The sequence below is a fragment of the Bubalus bubalis genome, chromosome 20, assembly GCF_019923935.1.
Source record: "Bubalus bubalis isolate 160015118507 breed Murrah chromosome 20, NDDB_SH_1, whole genome shotgun sequence".
Lineage (NCBI taxonomy): Eukaryota > Metazoa > Chordata > Mammalia > Artiodactyla > Bovidae > Bubalus > Bubalus bubalis.
In genome coordinates, this window is record NC_059176.1 from 43,128,507 (window position 1) to 43,144,902 (window position 16,396).

The 16,396-nt window shown below is 45.9% G+C and overlaps 1 protein-coding gene across 6 annotated transcripts in view; it reads right to left on the bottom strand.

Moving 5' to 3' along the window:
- IL16 (interleukin 16) overlaps positions 1-16,396 on the bottom strand; it is a 123,392-nt gene that overhangs the window by 75,888 nt on the left and 31,108 nt on the right. For all 6 annotated transcript variants that reach the window (XM_044933383.2, XM_025271289.3, XM_025271286.3 and 3 more), the window contains one exon: positions 3,653-4,065. In XM_044933383.2, coding sequence (XP_044789318.2) covers positions 3,653-4,065 — 413 coding nt within the window. The remainder of the gene's footprint in view (positions 1-3,652; positions 4,066-16,396) is intronic.

Sequence of the window (16,396 nt, forward strand, 5' to 3'; positions counted from 1 at the left end):
GGGCTCTGGACGCTACCCTGAAGAAGAAGCCCCTTTGGACCCTCAATGCACAGCACAGATCCAAATGTCTGCTTCAGATTCTACACGTCCCTGCCCAGCTCTGGCACATCCCTGGGCGGTGACTGACTTAGTCCTGGTCGTGCCAAACACAACACATCCAATAAGGCTTTTATTCCTTTTTTCAGTTGGCTGTTTATCTAACTTCCTCTTTTTTAATTTTCATATTAGGCGTTTCTAGAGACAGGCATGATGTCATAGGGCCTCTTTCCAGACGTTGTTTTGAAATCAGTGTAACCATGGCATTGCTGGAGGCTGAGGAGTCCCCCTGGGCCAATGGAGTCACGCCTGGGTGCAGGGCAGGGTAGGAGCCAGGGCAGGGAGTAGTGAGTCCCTGTGAGGAGGGACAGGGCGGGGGTGTTCCTGAGGACACAGAGGCTCCTCTAGGTAAGGACACTGGGGCCAGCTGTCAACTTGGATCTTTCTGTCCTGGCACTTTTGACACAGGACGGTGGCTCAGATGTTAAAGAATCTGCCTGCAATGCAGGAGACGTGCGCTTGATCCCTGGATCTGGAAGATCCCCTGGAGGAGGAAATGGCAACTCACTCCAGTATCCTTTCCTGGAGAATCCCACGGACAGAGGAGTCTACGGTTCATCTGGTTGCAAAAAAGTCTGACACAGCTTAGCGACTAAACAACAACAACAATGTGCATTGCATGGTGGATTTTCTTGTGTAAATACTTATAACTGTATCCTCATAAAACTCATCTGAAGTATGTATCATTACTAAAAGTCTCCATCTCATAGATGAGCAAACGGACACACAAAAAGTTAAAGCAATCAGTAAGGACCTCCTGTGTAGCACAGGAAACTCTTTTTCAATATTATGTAACAACCTAGATGGGAAAAGAATTTGGAAAAGAATAGATACATGTATGGGGGCTTCCCAGGTGGCACTTGTGGTAAAAGAATCCACCTGCCAATGCAGGTGACATAAGAGACACAGGTTTGATCCTTGAGTCTCGAAGATCCCCTGGAAAAGGAAATGGCAACCCACTCCAGTATTCTTGCCTAGAGAATCCTATGGACAGAGGACCTCGGCAGGCTCCAGTCCACAAGATTGCAAAGAGTAGGACACGAGTGAAGAGACTTAGCATGCAGATACATCTGCATGTGTAATCACTTTGCCGTAAACTTGACACTATCAATATCATAACACTGTTTATCAGTTATGTGCTTAGTCGTTCAGTCATGTCCGACTCTTTGCAACCCCAAGGACTGAAGTCTGCCAGTCTGCTCTGTCCATGGTGATTCTCCAGGCGTGAATACTGGAGTGGATTGCCATGTCCTCCTCGTTTATCAGCTATACTTCAATATAAATTTTAAAAAAATTAAAAAAGGTAAAGTGAATTTTCCAGGAACACACAGTTTACTAATTGGGAAATTTGGACTTGAACCCAAGCAATCAGACTAATGAGCCCACACCTCCAGCCCCTAGGCCATACTTCATCCCCCTACCCCTGAAATACAAATGCTGCTGTGATCTCCTTCTTCCCTGGAAAGGCTCAATGAGATAGAACTGTGAAAACACTGTCTAAACCAAAGTATTAAGTGCACATGTGACTCACAGAGAGACGAGAAGGTGAGGCTTGCCCCAGACCCCTTGCCAGTCTCCTGCCCTCTGCCCATTCATCTGGCCTCCCCGGGTCTCCAGCATCCTGCCGCTAGACAGGCTCCCAGAACATAGCTCCAGACACACCATTCTGTGCACAGAGCCCATGCATCAGCACTGGGGCCTCCTCATTGCTGCATCTCTGCTCATGCAGTTCCCTCCACCTGGGAGTCTCTCCCACCCACCCCCGCATTGCCAAATCCTATGTCCTTCTGGTGGCATCTCACCTTTTACTGGTCATTTCTGCAGCTCTGAATATTTCCCATCTTAGAACACACCATCTTCCTCCTCTGGGGTTGTTCAGGGCAGAACTTGCAGTTAAACTTGCCGCCTTTCATCCTCCCACGGACAAGTGGTGCTAGCTGTGCCTTGAAAGTAAATACCTACCCTGACCATCCACAGTACCACTGCCATGACCCGCTCAGTAAAACCACATCACTTCTGGCTTGGGTTATGGTGGTAGTTCTGCTCACTGGCCTCCCTAGGCTCCACTCTCTGCTCGGGAGCCAGAGGGCTTGTTAAAATTATTAAGGTGGCTCAGTTGGTAAAGAATCCGCCTGCGAGAGACCACCTGCAATGCAGGAGATGCTGGTTCGATCCCAGGATTGGGAAGATCCCCTGGAGAAGGAAATAGCAACCCACTCCAGTATTCTTGCCTGGGAAATTCCATGGATAAAGGAGCCTGGTGGGGTACAGTCCCTGGGGTTGCAAAGAGTTGGATATGACTTAGCAATTAAACCACCAGCACCCCTGCTCCGTCTTCCTATGTTTTCCCATCCTTCTGAGAGTAAAGCTCCATGTCTGGTGGACACTGGTTCCCGTCCCGACTCCATCCTCCCCACTCCCCTCTTCCCTGCATACCCTGTGCACACTCTCCTCTTCCTGTCTTTGCACATGCTGTTCCCTCTGCCTGGATGCTCTTCCTCTAGATGTTCATATGACTCACTTCTCTGCTCTCTTCATTTAGGTCCTTAATGTCCCTTCTTTAGAGAAGCCTTCATGATCACCTTTTCAAAAAGGGCAGGGACCCCTCCTCATGTCCCTCTCTATCCCTTTATTCTGCTTAATATTTCTTCACTATTGAATGTTTTCTCACATGCTGAATTGTTAACATCAGTATTCCCCCCACTAGAATAAAAGTTGCCCACAGGCAGGGACTGAGTCTGCCTACTCTTTAGAACAGTGCCGAATCTGGGTTGGTACTCTGTAAACATTGACTAAGTGTACCCATGGGCTTCGCTGGTGGCTCAGAGGGTAAAGAAACTATCTGCCAGTGCAGGAGACCAAGGTTTGATCCCTGGGTCGGGAAGATCCCCTGGAGGAGGGCATGGCAACCCACTCCAATATTCTTGCCTGGAGAATCCCATGTGCAGAGGGGCCTGGTGGGCTACAGTCCATGGAGTCGCAAAGAGCTGGACATGACTTAGTGACTAAGCATAGCAAACCCCACTTAGTTTCCCTTCTCCTGCTTCCCTGTGGCTCTGCTGACCATCCCTCATTCACACAGGTGTTGGAACTGGCAGGGGGCACCTGGAGAACACTCAAGGTCGGCATTCCAGTGCAGACTCACTCAGCCTGTAGGTCTTGCCCTGCTCGACATACGGGCTCCTGCTGGGTCTGGGCCCTGTAGTCAGCTTCTATTAATATCAGGCTCTCGACTGGTGTGAATCGAGCTGCCTGTCTGAAGCCATGACCTCCCCGGTGTATAGCACCTGGCATTTTCCAGCAGGGATCTAGACTCAGTTTACCTGGATGGGGGGCGCTTACACAGTATCTCCATGAATCTTTCAGGCAGGAAAGTCAACTGAGCCTGACTCATTGTTATTGTTCCAGTGGGTGCTGCCCCAACCTCTTCTCTGCTCTTGTTCAGAATGCGAACTTGGTGCCTCCCTGACTTTGAACTAGGACGATGTGTTGACTTTCATTCACGGCCCCAGGAGCCATCCGGGATTCCTCCCGCCCCACACACACCCTGGCGCACCTTCATGAAGAACATCCTCCTGCAGGCCTTGCCTCGATCGTTCCCAGCTGCCTGGAGTTGTGTGGCCTCGGAGGACAGTGTGAGGTCAGGAATGCTGCGGGGCGCGGCCTCTGACGTGTCTGCCAGCTGCACAGATGAGTGGAAAATTCCCTCCTTGCCCTGGCCCAGGGAAATCTCAAAGGGGTCAGGGTATCTCTCGTCAGGGCTTGAGCTGTCATCGCTGGTCTGGGCGTTACAGAGGATCAGGGAGCGGGAGATGGACCGCAACTTGGTGGATTTTCTGCTCTTTCCGGAACGGCTGTGAGGCTCCATCCTCAGGGAGGAGGTAAAGCTGCCCTTCTTCCTTTCCTGATCTCTGGCCCTCGGCTGACGAGTGGCGACTGGACTGGGTTTAGCCACCACTTCGTGGGTCCCTGGAAGAGAAAGGAAATGGGAAGAGGCAATGGGACTTGCTGCAGACAAGTGGAGCAAGACACAAGTCCTGGAACTGAGCCACGATGTCTGTGAAGCAGGACAGATGGAGAGATCATCATTCGATGTGACTTGCCCTTCCAGGGTGCCGGCCACATGGAGGGATCAAATGTTTACCACACCCTCCTGAAGCTCCAATACTTTGGCCACCCGATGTGAAGAGCGGAGTCATTTGAAAAGACCCTGACCTGGGAAAGATTGGAGGCAGGAGGAGAAGGGGACAACAGAGGATGAGATGGTTGGATGGCATCACTGACTCAACCAACATGAGTGTGAGCAAACTCTGGGAGACGGTGAGGGACAGGGAAGCCTAGCATGCTGCAGTCCATGAGGGTTGCAAAGAGTCAGACGCAACTTAGCAACTGAACAACAACAATCACTCTCAGGCTCACAGAGCCCAGAGCTTCTCTTATCCAAACCCTCCTTCTACACACGGGGACACTGAGACAGAGAAAAAGAGGTTCAAATGCAAAGCCACAAAGAGCATTCGCAGGACAGATCATGGGTAAGAGTTTAGAGATCACAGAGACCTGTGAGACTTTTAAATGTAAAAGTCATTCTTCAGACAAGAGTGTATGGGGTACTCCAGTCTATAGAGCGGGTCAGAGTGAAGAAAAGGACTGGGCTGAACCTGCCAGTCCCCTTCTGCTACCCCTGGTCACTCCTGTAGCATCTCCAAGTAAACCTGGGGATTCAGAGCCCAGGCTGAAGATTGCTGATGTCTATGCCCTCAATTTCCAGATGCTGCTGCTGTTTAGTTACTCAGTCATGTCTGACTCTTTGGACCCCATGAACTGTAGCCCATGAACTGGCTCCTCTGTCCATGGGATTCTCCAGACAAGAATACTGGAGTGGGTTGCCATTTCCTTCTCCAGGGGATATTCCTGACCCAGGGGTCAAACCTGTGTCTCCTGCTTGGCAGGTGGATTCTTCACCACTGAGCTACCTGGGAAGCCCAATTCCCAGATAAAGAGCCTAAAAGGAGGTTGGGAGGCTCACCTAACGTTGACCCACCAGGATTGTTTTGAGTATAAAAGAAGGTGAATCCTAGATGGTTCATGCCAAAGGGCTGAGCACACAACAGGTACCTGGAAAACCTGTGTGCCCTTCCCCAGGACCAAGGTCACACCTGGTCAGTATCTCAGCCAGGCTGAGGGTCTCCTCTGTCATCTTTCCCCATGGGATCAAGATGGGGATCCCCACGGGATCAAGATCAAGATCTTTCCCCATGGGATGAGTCAAAAACTGGCTTTACTCATCAGGTCAACAGCATCACTCTCAGCACAGCTCAGCTCCGCTTCACTGAGAAGCGCCTGTCATGGATTCAGGCATGAATCCTGTCCATGAGGCAGGTGGTTAAAGGGGCTCTGATGCTGCAGAGTTCTGACTCAGGCCCAAGCCACAAAATAAAGCCTGTTGCCAGAATAACAGACTGTGGGATGCTCTTGGCCCACGAGTACTGCTGTTGGTGCACAGCTAGTACTGAATAAGGAAAAGCAGAGGTCTTCCAACATTTCATCATGCAGAAACTCTTTCATATTATATAATCTCCCCAAGAGAACACCTTCTTGAATGAAGACAGTGTTTTTCAATACCCAGGTGCATTGTATTGTTTTCTCTATTAGCATTTTAATTTTATCAGTGTATCTACCAACCTCCATGGCTCAGTGATAAGGAATCTGCCTGCAGTGTAGGAAACACAGTAGTCACAGGTTCAATCCCTGGTTCAGGAAGATCCCATGGAGGAGAAAACGGCAATGCCCTCCAGTATTCTTGCCTGGCAAATCCCATGGACAGAAGAGCCTGGGGGTGGGGTGGAGGCTACAGTCTATGGGGTCACAAAGAGTCGGACATGACTGAACACACATGTACATGTCTATAGCAACCAATAACAATGAATCGAAATGAATGAATGAATAACTATTTGAGAGTGTACCCTATATATCGGGCATTCTTCTTGATGCTTTAGTATAAATTAACTCAGTGGGCTTCCCTGGTGACTCAGACAGTAAACAAAGTGAAAGTGAAAGTCACTCAGTCGTGTCCGACTCTTTGTGACCCCATGGATTATACAGTCCATGGAATTCTCCTGGCCAAAATACTGGAGTGGGTAGCCTTTCCCTCCTCCAGGGGACCTTCCCAACTCAGGGATCGAACCTAGGTCTCTGGCACTGCAGGCAGATTCTTTACCAGTTGAGCCACAAGGGAAGCCCAGTAAAGAAACCGCCTGCAATGCGGGAGACTCGGGTTTAATCCCTGGATCTGGAAGATCCCCTGGAGAACAGAATGGCTACCCATTCTAGTATTCTTGCCTGGAGAATCCCATGGACCGAGGAACCTGGCGGGCTACAGTCCACAGGGTTGAAAAGAGTCAGATATGACCGAGCAATTAACACAACTAAATATTGGTCTATTGGTCCATTTTATCAAACACCCTCTTGCCAATATCCCAAAGTCCTGTACTCTGTTTCCTTCCATCTAGAAAACAGTGAGTCCCCTATATACAACTCAGTTCTGTTCTGAGAATGTGTCCATAAGTCCAATTTGTTCATAAGTCCAAGTTAGCTGAGGTACCCAGCTAACACGATAGGCTATAGAGTACTGTACTGTGTTGAAAGTGTTCGTCTCTAGGTCGTGTTCGACTCTTTGTGACCCCATGAACTGCATCCCGCCGTTTGATCCTGGGGTCGGGAAGATTCGCTGGAGTAGGGATAGGCTATCCACTCCAGTATTCTTGGGCTTCCCTGGTGGCTTAGATGGTAAAGAATCCTCCTGCATTGTGAGATACCTGGGTTCGATCCCTGGATTGGGAATATCCCCTGGAAAAGGGAAAGGCTACTCACTCCAGTATTCTGGGCTGGAGAATTCCATGGACTGTATAGTCTCCATGGGGTCTCAAAGAGTTGGGCACAACTGAGTGACTTTCACTCACTCACGGTCATAGCAAACACTTTCCTCCAACAACACAAGAGACACTACACATGGATATCACCAGATAGTCAATATTGAAATCAGACTGATTATATTCTTTACAGCTGAAGATGGAGAAGCTCTACACAGTCAGCAAAAACAAGACCAGGAGCTGACTGTGGCTCAAATCATGAACTCCTTACTGCAAAATTCAGACTTAAATTGAAGAAAGTAGGGAAAACCACTAGGCCATTCAGGTATGATCTAAATCAAATCCCTTATGATTATACAGTAGAAGTGACAAATAGATTCAAAGGATTAGATCTGATAGAGTGTCTGAAGAACTATGGACAGAGGTTCCTAACATTGTACAGGAGGCAGTGATCAAAACCATGCCCAAGAAAAAGAAATGCAAAAAGGCAAAATGGTTGCCTGAGGAGGCCTTACAAATAGCTGAGAAAAGAAGAGAAGCTAAAGGCAAAGGAGAAAAGATATACCCCATTTGAATGCAGAGCTCCAAAGAATAGCAAGGAGAGATAAGAAAGCCTTCCTAAGTGATCAGTGCAAAGAAATAGAGGAAAACAATAGAATGGGACAGACTAGAGATCTCTTCAAGAAAATTAGAGATACCAAGGGAACATTTCATGCTAAGATGGGCACAATAAAGGACAGAAATGGTATGGACCTAACAGAAGCAGGATATATTAAGACGAGGTGGCAAGAATACACAGAAGAACTATACAAAAAAGATCATAATGACCTAGATAACCACAATGGTGGGATCACTCACCTAGAGCCAGACATCCTGGAATGCGAAGTCAAGTGGGCCTTAGGAAGCATCACTATGAACACAGCAGTGGAGGTAATAGAATTCCAGCTGAGCTATTTCAAATTCTAAAAGATGATGCTGTGAAAGTGTTGCACTCATTATGCCAGCAAATTTGGAAAACTCAGCAGTGGCCACAGGACTGGAAAAGGCCAACCAAAGAAAGGCAATACCAAACAATGCTCTAAGTACCGCACAATTACACTCATTTCACATCTTAGAAAAGTAATGCTGAAAATTCTCCAAGCTAGGCTTTAATAGTATGTGAACCGAGAACTTCCAGATGTTCAAGTTGGATTTAGAAAAGGCAGAGGAAACAGATCAAATTGCCAACATCCGCTGGATCATCGAAAAAGCAACAGAATTCAAGAAAAACATCTACTTCTGCTTCATTGACTATACTAAAATCTTAGACTGTGTGGATCACCACAAACTGTGGAAAATTCTTAAAGAGATGGGAATACCAGACCATCTTACCTGCTTCCTGAGAAACTTGTATGCAGGTCAAGAAGCAACAGTTAGAATCAGACATGGAACAATGGACTGGTTCCAAATTGGGAAAGAAGTATGTCAAGGCTGTATATTGTCACCCTAATTATTTAACTTATATGCAAAGTACACCATGTGACAGCATATTAATAAGCAGAGTCATTACTTTGCCAACAAGGGTCCATATAGTCAAAGCTATGGTTTTTCCAGTAGTCATGTATGGATGTGAGAGGTGGATGATGAAGGCTGAATGCCAAAGAATTGATGCTTTTGAACTGTGGTGTTGGAGAAGACTCTTGAGAGTCCCTTGGACTGCAAAGAGATCAAACCAGTCAATCCTAAAGGAAATCAACCCTGAATATTCATTGGAAGGACTGATGCTGAAGCTGAAACTCCAATACTTTGGCCACCTGATTTGAAGTGCTGATTCATTAGAAAAGACCCTGCTGCTGGGAAAGATTGAAGGCAGGAGGAGAAGGGGATTTTTAGAAAGATAACTGAGGCACAGAGAGGTTAGGTCAGTTTCCCAAGACTGCACAGACAGAACTCAGTGAAAGCAGGAATTTAAGCAGGCAGTCTGACTCTGGGACCTGCATCTTTGCCATGGTTCTGCACAGCCATTGATTAGTGTCTCTCTTTAACCTCAATCTCTCCCTCTCTTCTGGGTTTTATCCTCAGCATGTAAATATACTCAAATTGTCCATCTTGGAAAAATTACATGTTGTATCTACATCCTATTCTTGTTTCCTGCCTCTCTTTATCCCCTTCATATCTTCCCCTCACCTTTTTAAAATTATGGTAAGAACATTTAACATGAGATCTGCCAGGCTTCCCTGGTAGCTCAGTTGCTAAAGAATCCACCTGCAATGTAGGAGACCTCAGTTTGATTCCTGGGTCAGGAAGATCCCTTAGAGAAGGGATAGGCTACCCACTCCAGTCTTCTTGGGCTTCTCTGCTGGCTCAGATGGTAAAGAATTCACCTGCAATGCAGGAGACCTGGGTTTGATCCCTGGGTTGGGAAGATCTCCCTGGAGAAGAGAATGGCTACCACCTCCAGTAGCAGAATTCTTTCCTGGAGAATTCCATGGACAGAGGACCCTGGTGTGTCCATAGGGTCACAAAAGAGTCAGACACAACTGAGCGACTCATTTTTCACTTTCACTGCTACCTTAACAGATTTTTAAAAATATTTACTTATTTATTTGGCTGCAGTAGGTCTTAGTTGTGACATGCGGGATCTTTAGTTGCGGCATGTGAACTCTTGGTTGTAGCATTTGGGATCTAGTTCCTGATCAGGGCTCAAACTCGGGCTCCCTGTTGTACTGGGAGCACAGAGTCTTAGCCACTGGACCACCAGGGAAGTTCCTTAACAGATTTTAAAGCATACAAACCAACACTGCTAACAACAAGCATGGTTTTGACAATGGACCATTCTTCGGCCCTTCCTCTTCCTGAACAAAATGTTTTACACTCAGTACTTTCTGCCCTCAGGCTCACCTCCTCTTTGAGCTACAGCCCACAGAGTCAGCTTCCTCCCCCAAAACCACTGAAACTTTTTTTAATCACTTCTGCCTTTTACCAAAGTCATGAACCCAAGTCCAGAGGGCGTGGTCTGCTTGCTCAAAACCTGCCTTATTTCTAGAGGATTCATTAATCTGAATATCATTGCTCATATCTATTGGTTGAAGAATACACAGAAATCAAGCTTTTAGAGTAGCTCTTTTTTCCCCCCATCTTCTCATTACTAGCCTTTACTTCTGGGTGTCATCTTTCAAATCCAAATTGTAAATGCTCTCCTCCCTGCCACTGTAATCCAACACAGGCATTCCTTTGCATTCTGCCAATTCAACATCCCAGAACTATAAGCTCTCAACACCAGCACCACTGTAACGATTAATGTATCCAGACCTTGTTGCATTTTGTTCAACTTCATGAGGATTCCCCGCAGTTCACCTGGGACTCATGGAGAAGGAAGTGTGTGTGTGTGTGTGTGTGTGTGTCACAGCCAACACTGGTCCATTAGGCATTTGAAATAATGAAAGACAATCGAAGTTTAAAATCCTTCTGGACTTCTGTTGGTGCTGTATGGAGAACCTATAAGTACGGAGTTGCCCACACCACCTCGTGGAAAGGGCTGCCTGAAAGTGAAGCCAACACAGAAGGTCCAGAACTCACAGAGGAAGATGAAGATAGAAAGGAAGACAGAAAGAGAAGGATGAGCCTAGCAGGCAAGAACACTGGAGTGGGTTGCCATTTTCTTCTCCAATGCCTGAAAGTGAAAAGTGAAAGTGAAGTCGCTCAGCCGTGTCTGACTCTTAGCGACCCCATGGACTGCAGCCTACTAGGCTCCTCCGTCCATGGGATTTTCCAGGCAAGAGTACTGGAGCGGGGTGCCATTGCCTTCTCCAAGAGGATATAATACCAACACCTAGATACAGCCATGCCTGAAGCCATGCTATACCTGAAGCCATACTATCTATTCACTTAGAGAAATGAATAAAACTTCCTCTTTTTTTGCTTAAAAAAATCCTCCTGACATAGTTGTTCTTTCTGATGCCACTGGCATAAGTTATGGAAAATAGTGACATTCAAAGGCCGAGAGGCTTTTTGAAACTGCCTTTTATCCCATCCAAGTCTAGTAGAGGAGCCAGTCACCCCCAGTCAAGGCCCAAATTCTTCTCCCCTTCAGTGCTTGGCTCTGGAATAAAGGCCTCTTGCCTTCTTTTTCACCAAGCATTACCACCATCTGTGTGTATTCTTAGACTGCAAAGCCAGTTCCCTTCCCCCCTCTATCTCCCCACCCTCTGCAGCCCACAAGAGCTGTCCCAGCAAAGGTGAGCTCACTCAGTGAGCATTTTCCAGGACACAAACATGTGGAGACCTTCGGGACCCCATAAAACGCATGTCCTGCCCCCAGTGGTGGAAACGTTAGCTGCGTGTAGGGTTTAGGAGACCAGAAGGATCGAATTCCTCAGTGGAAACTGGGCTAATCCCAGAGGACCGTTGCAGGAGTGTCTGATGAGTACAGGCAGTTTTTAAAAATAAGCTTTTCCAGAGAGAACCACGACTTCTGCAGCCGTGGCTGTCACGTGGGATGTCCAGTGGAGCCCCAGGATGGGAGGCTGGTGATACACTGGGGACCAGGGATTAACCCTTCAGTCTAGAGCAAAGAGGGTTTGCAAAATGAGCCCTGTTACTGTGGAAAATGTAAAAAAGAAAGGGAACAATTGCAAAAGGACTGTAGAGGAGAAGCCAGGATCGGACTTCTGTGGGAGCCTGTGTTCCCTCTAGGCCTGGCATAGTAAGAGAGGAGAGAGAGAGAGAATAATTGAAAACACAGCACCGTGGTCACACGGTTCAACTTAGCTTTGGTAATTGTGCTCAGGACATTGGAACCAGCTTCTGCTCCCTAATGGAACCAAATGTGAGTGGAGCTGGTGGGCAAGCCCATGCCATTGCCCAATTCCAGTCTTCAAAAGGTCAGAAGTAATGAGCTTTCTCTGATTTTACCCCAGGGCTGTAGGAGCATTTGCCAAGCTCTTGTCAGCCTTGCTCTACCCCATGGGTCCTCCACCAGGCTGTCTTTCAGGTCTCTTCCAAGGCTGCCCAAGGATGCACAGCTAAGGCTTCCAATGTGGCTGTGCTAAAAAGGACCAGCTGCTCCCCTTACCCAACAGAAAACTCCGAAGGATCCACTTCACCCCGGGAATCAGCTCTCCTACTCCTTGGAGGCCTTTCCTCCCAAACCATGATTGTATTCACTTTAGTTAGAGCTTCCATAGAATGCTCAGGCTGGAAGGGTCTCCATATGACCCACACAAGGAGATCCTGTGGCCAAAAGAGACACGAACTGACTCACCATCATAGTTTCAGTGTACTTTAGACCCACCTTGGCTAAGCTGTCATCTGTATAGAAAATGCAGAACTGGGACTTCCCTGGTGGTCCAGTGGTTAAGAATCTGCTGCGCATTATCATGGGTTTGATTCCTGGTTGGGGAACTACATGCCACAGAGCAACTAAGCCCGAGAGCCACAACTACTGAGTCCCGGTGCTCCAACTAGAGAATCCATACACAATGAAAGATCTCATATGCCACAACTAAGACCCAGACAGCCAAATAAATAATTTTTTTTTTTTAGAAAGAAAATGCAGTGTCAAAAGCATAAAGCTGAAGGGCAAAAAAACAGATGGTTCTTCCTTTAAAGGGACTTGAAGAATTTCCAGACTGGGGGCCAGGGAGCTGCATCAGTTAAGTCCTCAAGGAGGACTCTCTTCTTTCCTTTCTTTCTTCTTTCCTTCCTTCCTTTTCACTTGTTGACTTTGTAAGCACTTGCTGAGAAAAACTCTTACGTGCTTGCCTCTCTGCTGGGCACAGCTAACCCACTAGAGAAGAAACCATGGTATTTCCATCTGGTTAAAATACACTTAATTCACTGGAGAACTTTGCAAGGGTGCATAACCATATGGAGAGAGGGGAACTAGCTGATAAAATGTGTTTCAAATTTCTGAGTTCTCCGACAGTGTTCTATATCAAAGGCAATTTTTCAAGTTTGGTCACTACAGCCTGGGGGTAATTTTTTTGTTTTCAGCTGAGGAGTGACTCAGAGATAAGAAATGAAGGGAGGAAACTGATGGCTCCTTTTCTTTCTAAAAGAGTGCCTTTAATAGGACTCCAGGGACCTGCGGCTGGAATCAGTGGGGTGTATGTCTGTATACATCGGTCACGGGACAAGACGAACGGCACAGCGCCTCTCAGCCTCTTTCCCAACTGGTAAAGTGAGCAGGCTGTGTTGACGTGAGTTTTATACACCTGATCTTTCTTCCTCTGTGCTGTTACTTCCCAGAGGGAAGAGACCATATCTCATCATTTTATGTCCCCAGAGCTCTGTCAAGGGTTGCCACACACAGAGTAGGGGCATCTGCATGTCCAGTGAATGAATGAATAGTGGGTAAGCATCTCAAAGGTTCCTTTGCCCTCAATGGACCTTTCCCACATCAATATAAGGTGAAATGATCCTAGGTGTGATGGTTAATTTTATGTGTCAACTCCACTGGGCTAAGGGGTGCCCATATAGTTGCTGGGCTTCCCAGGTGGCTCAAGTGGTAAAGAATCCGCCTGCCACTGCTGGAGATGTGGGCTCGATCCCTGGGTCAGGAAGATCCCCTGGAGGAGAAAATGGCAACCCACTCCAGTATTCTTACCTGGAGAATTCCACGGACAGAGGAGCCTGGCGGGCTACAGTCCATGGGGGTCACAAAGAGTCAGACACGACTGAACCACCGAGCATGCAAACACACACGCACAGTCACTGGAAAGCCATTTGAAGTCTGCTCTCAGGAAAATTCTCAAGGCATGTGTGAGATCTCAAGAGGAGGCCCTCACAGGGGACGCTGTGCTTTCAAGCACCCTGGCAGGTGATCGAATCCATTAACCAGCAGGCACAAGTGGGGTCACCAGGATGCCCTCCAAAAAGCGCAGGCCTCTGAGACAAAAGATGAAGACGGACAGGACTATTACCTCATTGGCATGTATTCCCTCCAAGAGAGAAAAGGGTGAAAATATAATTAACCTCAAGAAGAATCTAGATAAATTCAAGAAAGGCATCTCCACCCACCACTGTTCTGAAGGGATTGGCTAAGATGGATTCCTCATTAAATCCCAGTGCTTGGGGACTTCCCTGGCTGTCTGGTGGTTAAGAATCCAACTTGCAATGACGGGGACATGGGTTCGATCCCTAGTTGAGGAACTAAGATCCCACATGATGCCGAGCAACTAAGCCCCCACTCTGCAACTAGAGAGAAGCCACAGTCACATCCACTGGACACACGGGCCACAACTAGGCAGTCTGTGGCTGCAACTAAAGATTTGTGTGGTGCAACGAAGACCCCACATGCTGCAACGAAGACCCAACGCAGCCAAATATACAATAAATGATAAATAGTTTTAGAGATCCCAGTGCTTGGAAGAAGGCTTCACAGGTAGGAGACACTGAATAAAGACTGTTGCCATGCAAACAGCAGTCAGCTGCCTAGCACTGGCCACAAGAATGCTTGTAGCTGGGAGAAATGACAAGCAGGTGCAGAAATGACCTGGCCGAGAGCTTAGACTCTGGAGGTGGCCTTAGTTTGCATGCCAGGTTCCCCCTTCTCTGTGCAACCTCAAACCAAGTATTGAACTCCTTTATGACTTAGCTGATCACCCATAAAATGGAGATGACAATGCTAACCATGTGGGAACGAGAGCAGATAGTCCTGAGAAAGTCTTGGCCGAGTACCTGACACATACATGGACTAAAACAGAAAGAGAAAATAGTAGAATAGTGGGAATAACCTAAATGTAGATCAAGGAGAGGTTTTTATTAAAAATATTATGATACACTCACACACGGAACATTATGTGACCAATCTCAAGAATAAAATATATGGATATGGAAAGAAGTTCACAGTATGTTGTAAAGCTAAGAAACACCATAAAATAGTCATATTGGCTAGTTTGGGTTATAAAAATGTACTTGCCTGAATAGACATCAAGCTGTGAACAGTGTTTTTTGGCAGGTGAAGATGTTGGGGGGTGAAATTTTCAAGGAGTTTTTCCTTTTTACTTATTAATTTCTTATTTCTGATTTCTTATGACAGTTACAAGAAATTTTAGTTTTAAATTAAATTTTAATTATAGTTTCCATCACAATTATAACCAGAAAAATAAAAAGTTTTTATTTTGAAAAATAAAATAGAAATTTATGGCTAATTTCTATTAGCTAGTAGTTCTGATTAACTTGAATAATAATTTTCTCAGATTTGAAAATATCTGATTGACATTTTTACTGAGATTTATAGATGAATCTGGGGAGAAAATCTTCCCATCCAGGAACATTTTTTTAAACTTTTGCTTTGTTTATATAGTTGCTCAGCTTTTTTTCTCAGACCTTCAGTCAAATTTTATGTTCTTCATCATATAGAGTTTAAATATCTCTAATAACATTTATCCATCTGCACTTTCCTTTCTATTTTGAATAGACCATTATTAAAATATTTTTCCAGTTGTTCATAACTTATCTATAAGTTATGACTTTTGCACATTTATTTCATAACCAGCAATCTTACAGATCTCTCCTATCCAGAAGCTATTCAACAGTTCCCCTTGTGTTTCCAATTGTCTGATATCTATTAACAAATCTGCTTCATCTTATAATATTTTTACCACTTATTTCATTTTATTTTCTAAGTCTACTGACTAAAGTTTCCAGGACTTTAATAAATAATGCTAACAATAGAGGAGTTCCATGTCTTTTTCTAGATGTTAACGGAAATTCTCTAGCCTTTCACAGTTGAGTAGAATATTGATAGCTATACTGAGATAAAATTATTTTTATTATATTAAAGAAATCGTCCAAATTACTAATTGCAATTTGGGAAGTATTTTCTCCAAGAATGGTGTTGCCTGTTAAATGCTTTTTCAGCTCCTCAGCCTGTTGTGTATCATTCTTTTGAGTTCTCAGTGTGAAGAAACATATCATTGGCTTTTTTAAGATTGAGCCCCTAATATTGTGATCTTTCTGGACCCCAATTCTTCTCATAGAAAACTGAATTTAGTTTGCTAATATTTTGTTTAGGATCGTTTTATCTATGCTCACAAAAAGAAATGGTGGACTTCCCTAGTGGCACAGCGAAGAAGAATTTGCCTGCCAATGCAGGGAACACAGGTTTGATCGCTGGTCTGGAAGATCCCACATGCCTCAGAGCAACTAAGCCCATGTGCCACAACTACTGAGCCCCAGTGTTGCAACTACTGAGGCCTGAGTGCCTAGAGTCCATGCTCTGAAACGAGAGGCCGCAGCAGCGAGAAGCTGGTGCGCAGCCATGAAGAGCAGTCCCTGCTCACCGCGACTTGAGAAAGCCTTCGAGCAGCAATGAAGACCCAGCACAGCCAAAAATTAATTAATTAAAAACTCTTCTTAAAAAAAGCAAACAAAGCAAAAAGAAATGACCCTTCATCTCACTTTATGCTATCTTAGGTTATTATTAAAAAAGGAATTGGGGGAATTCC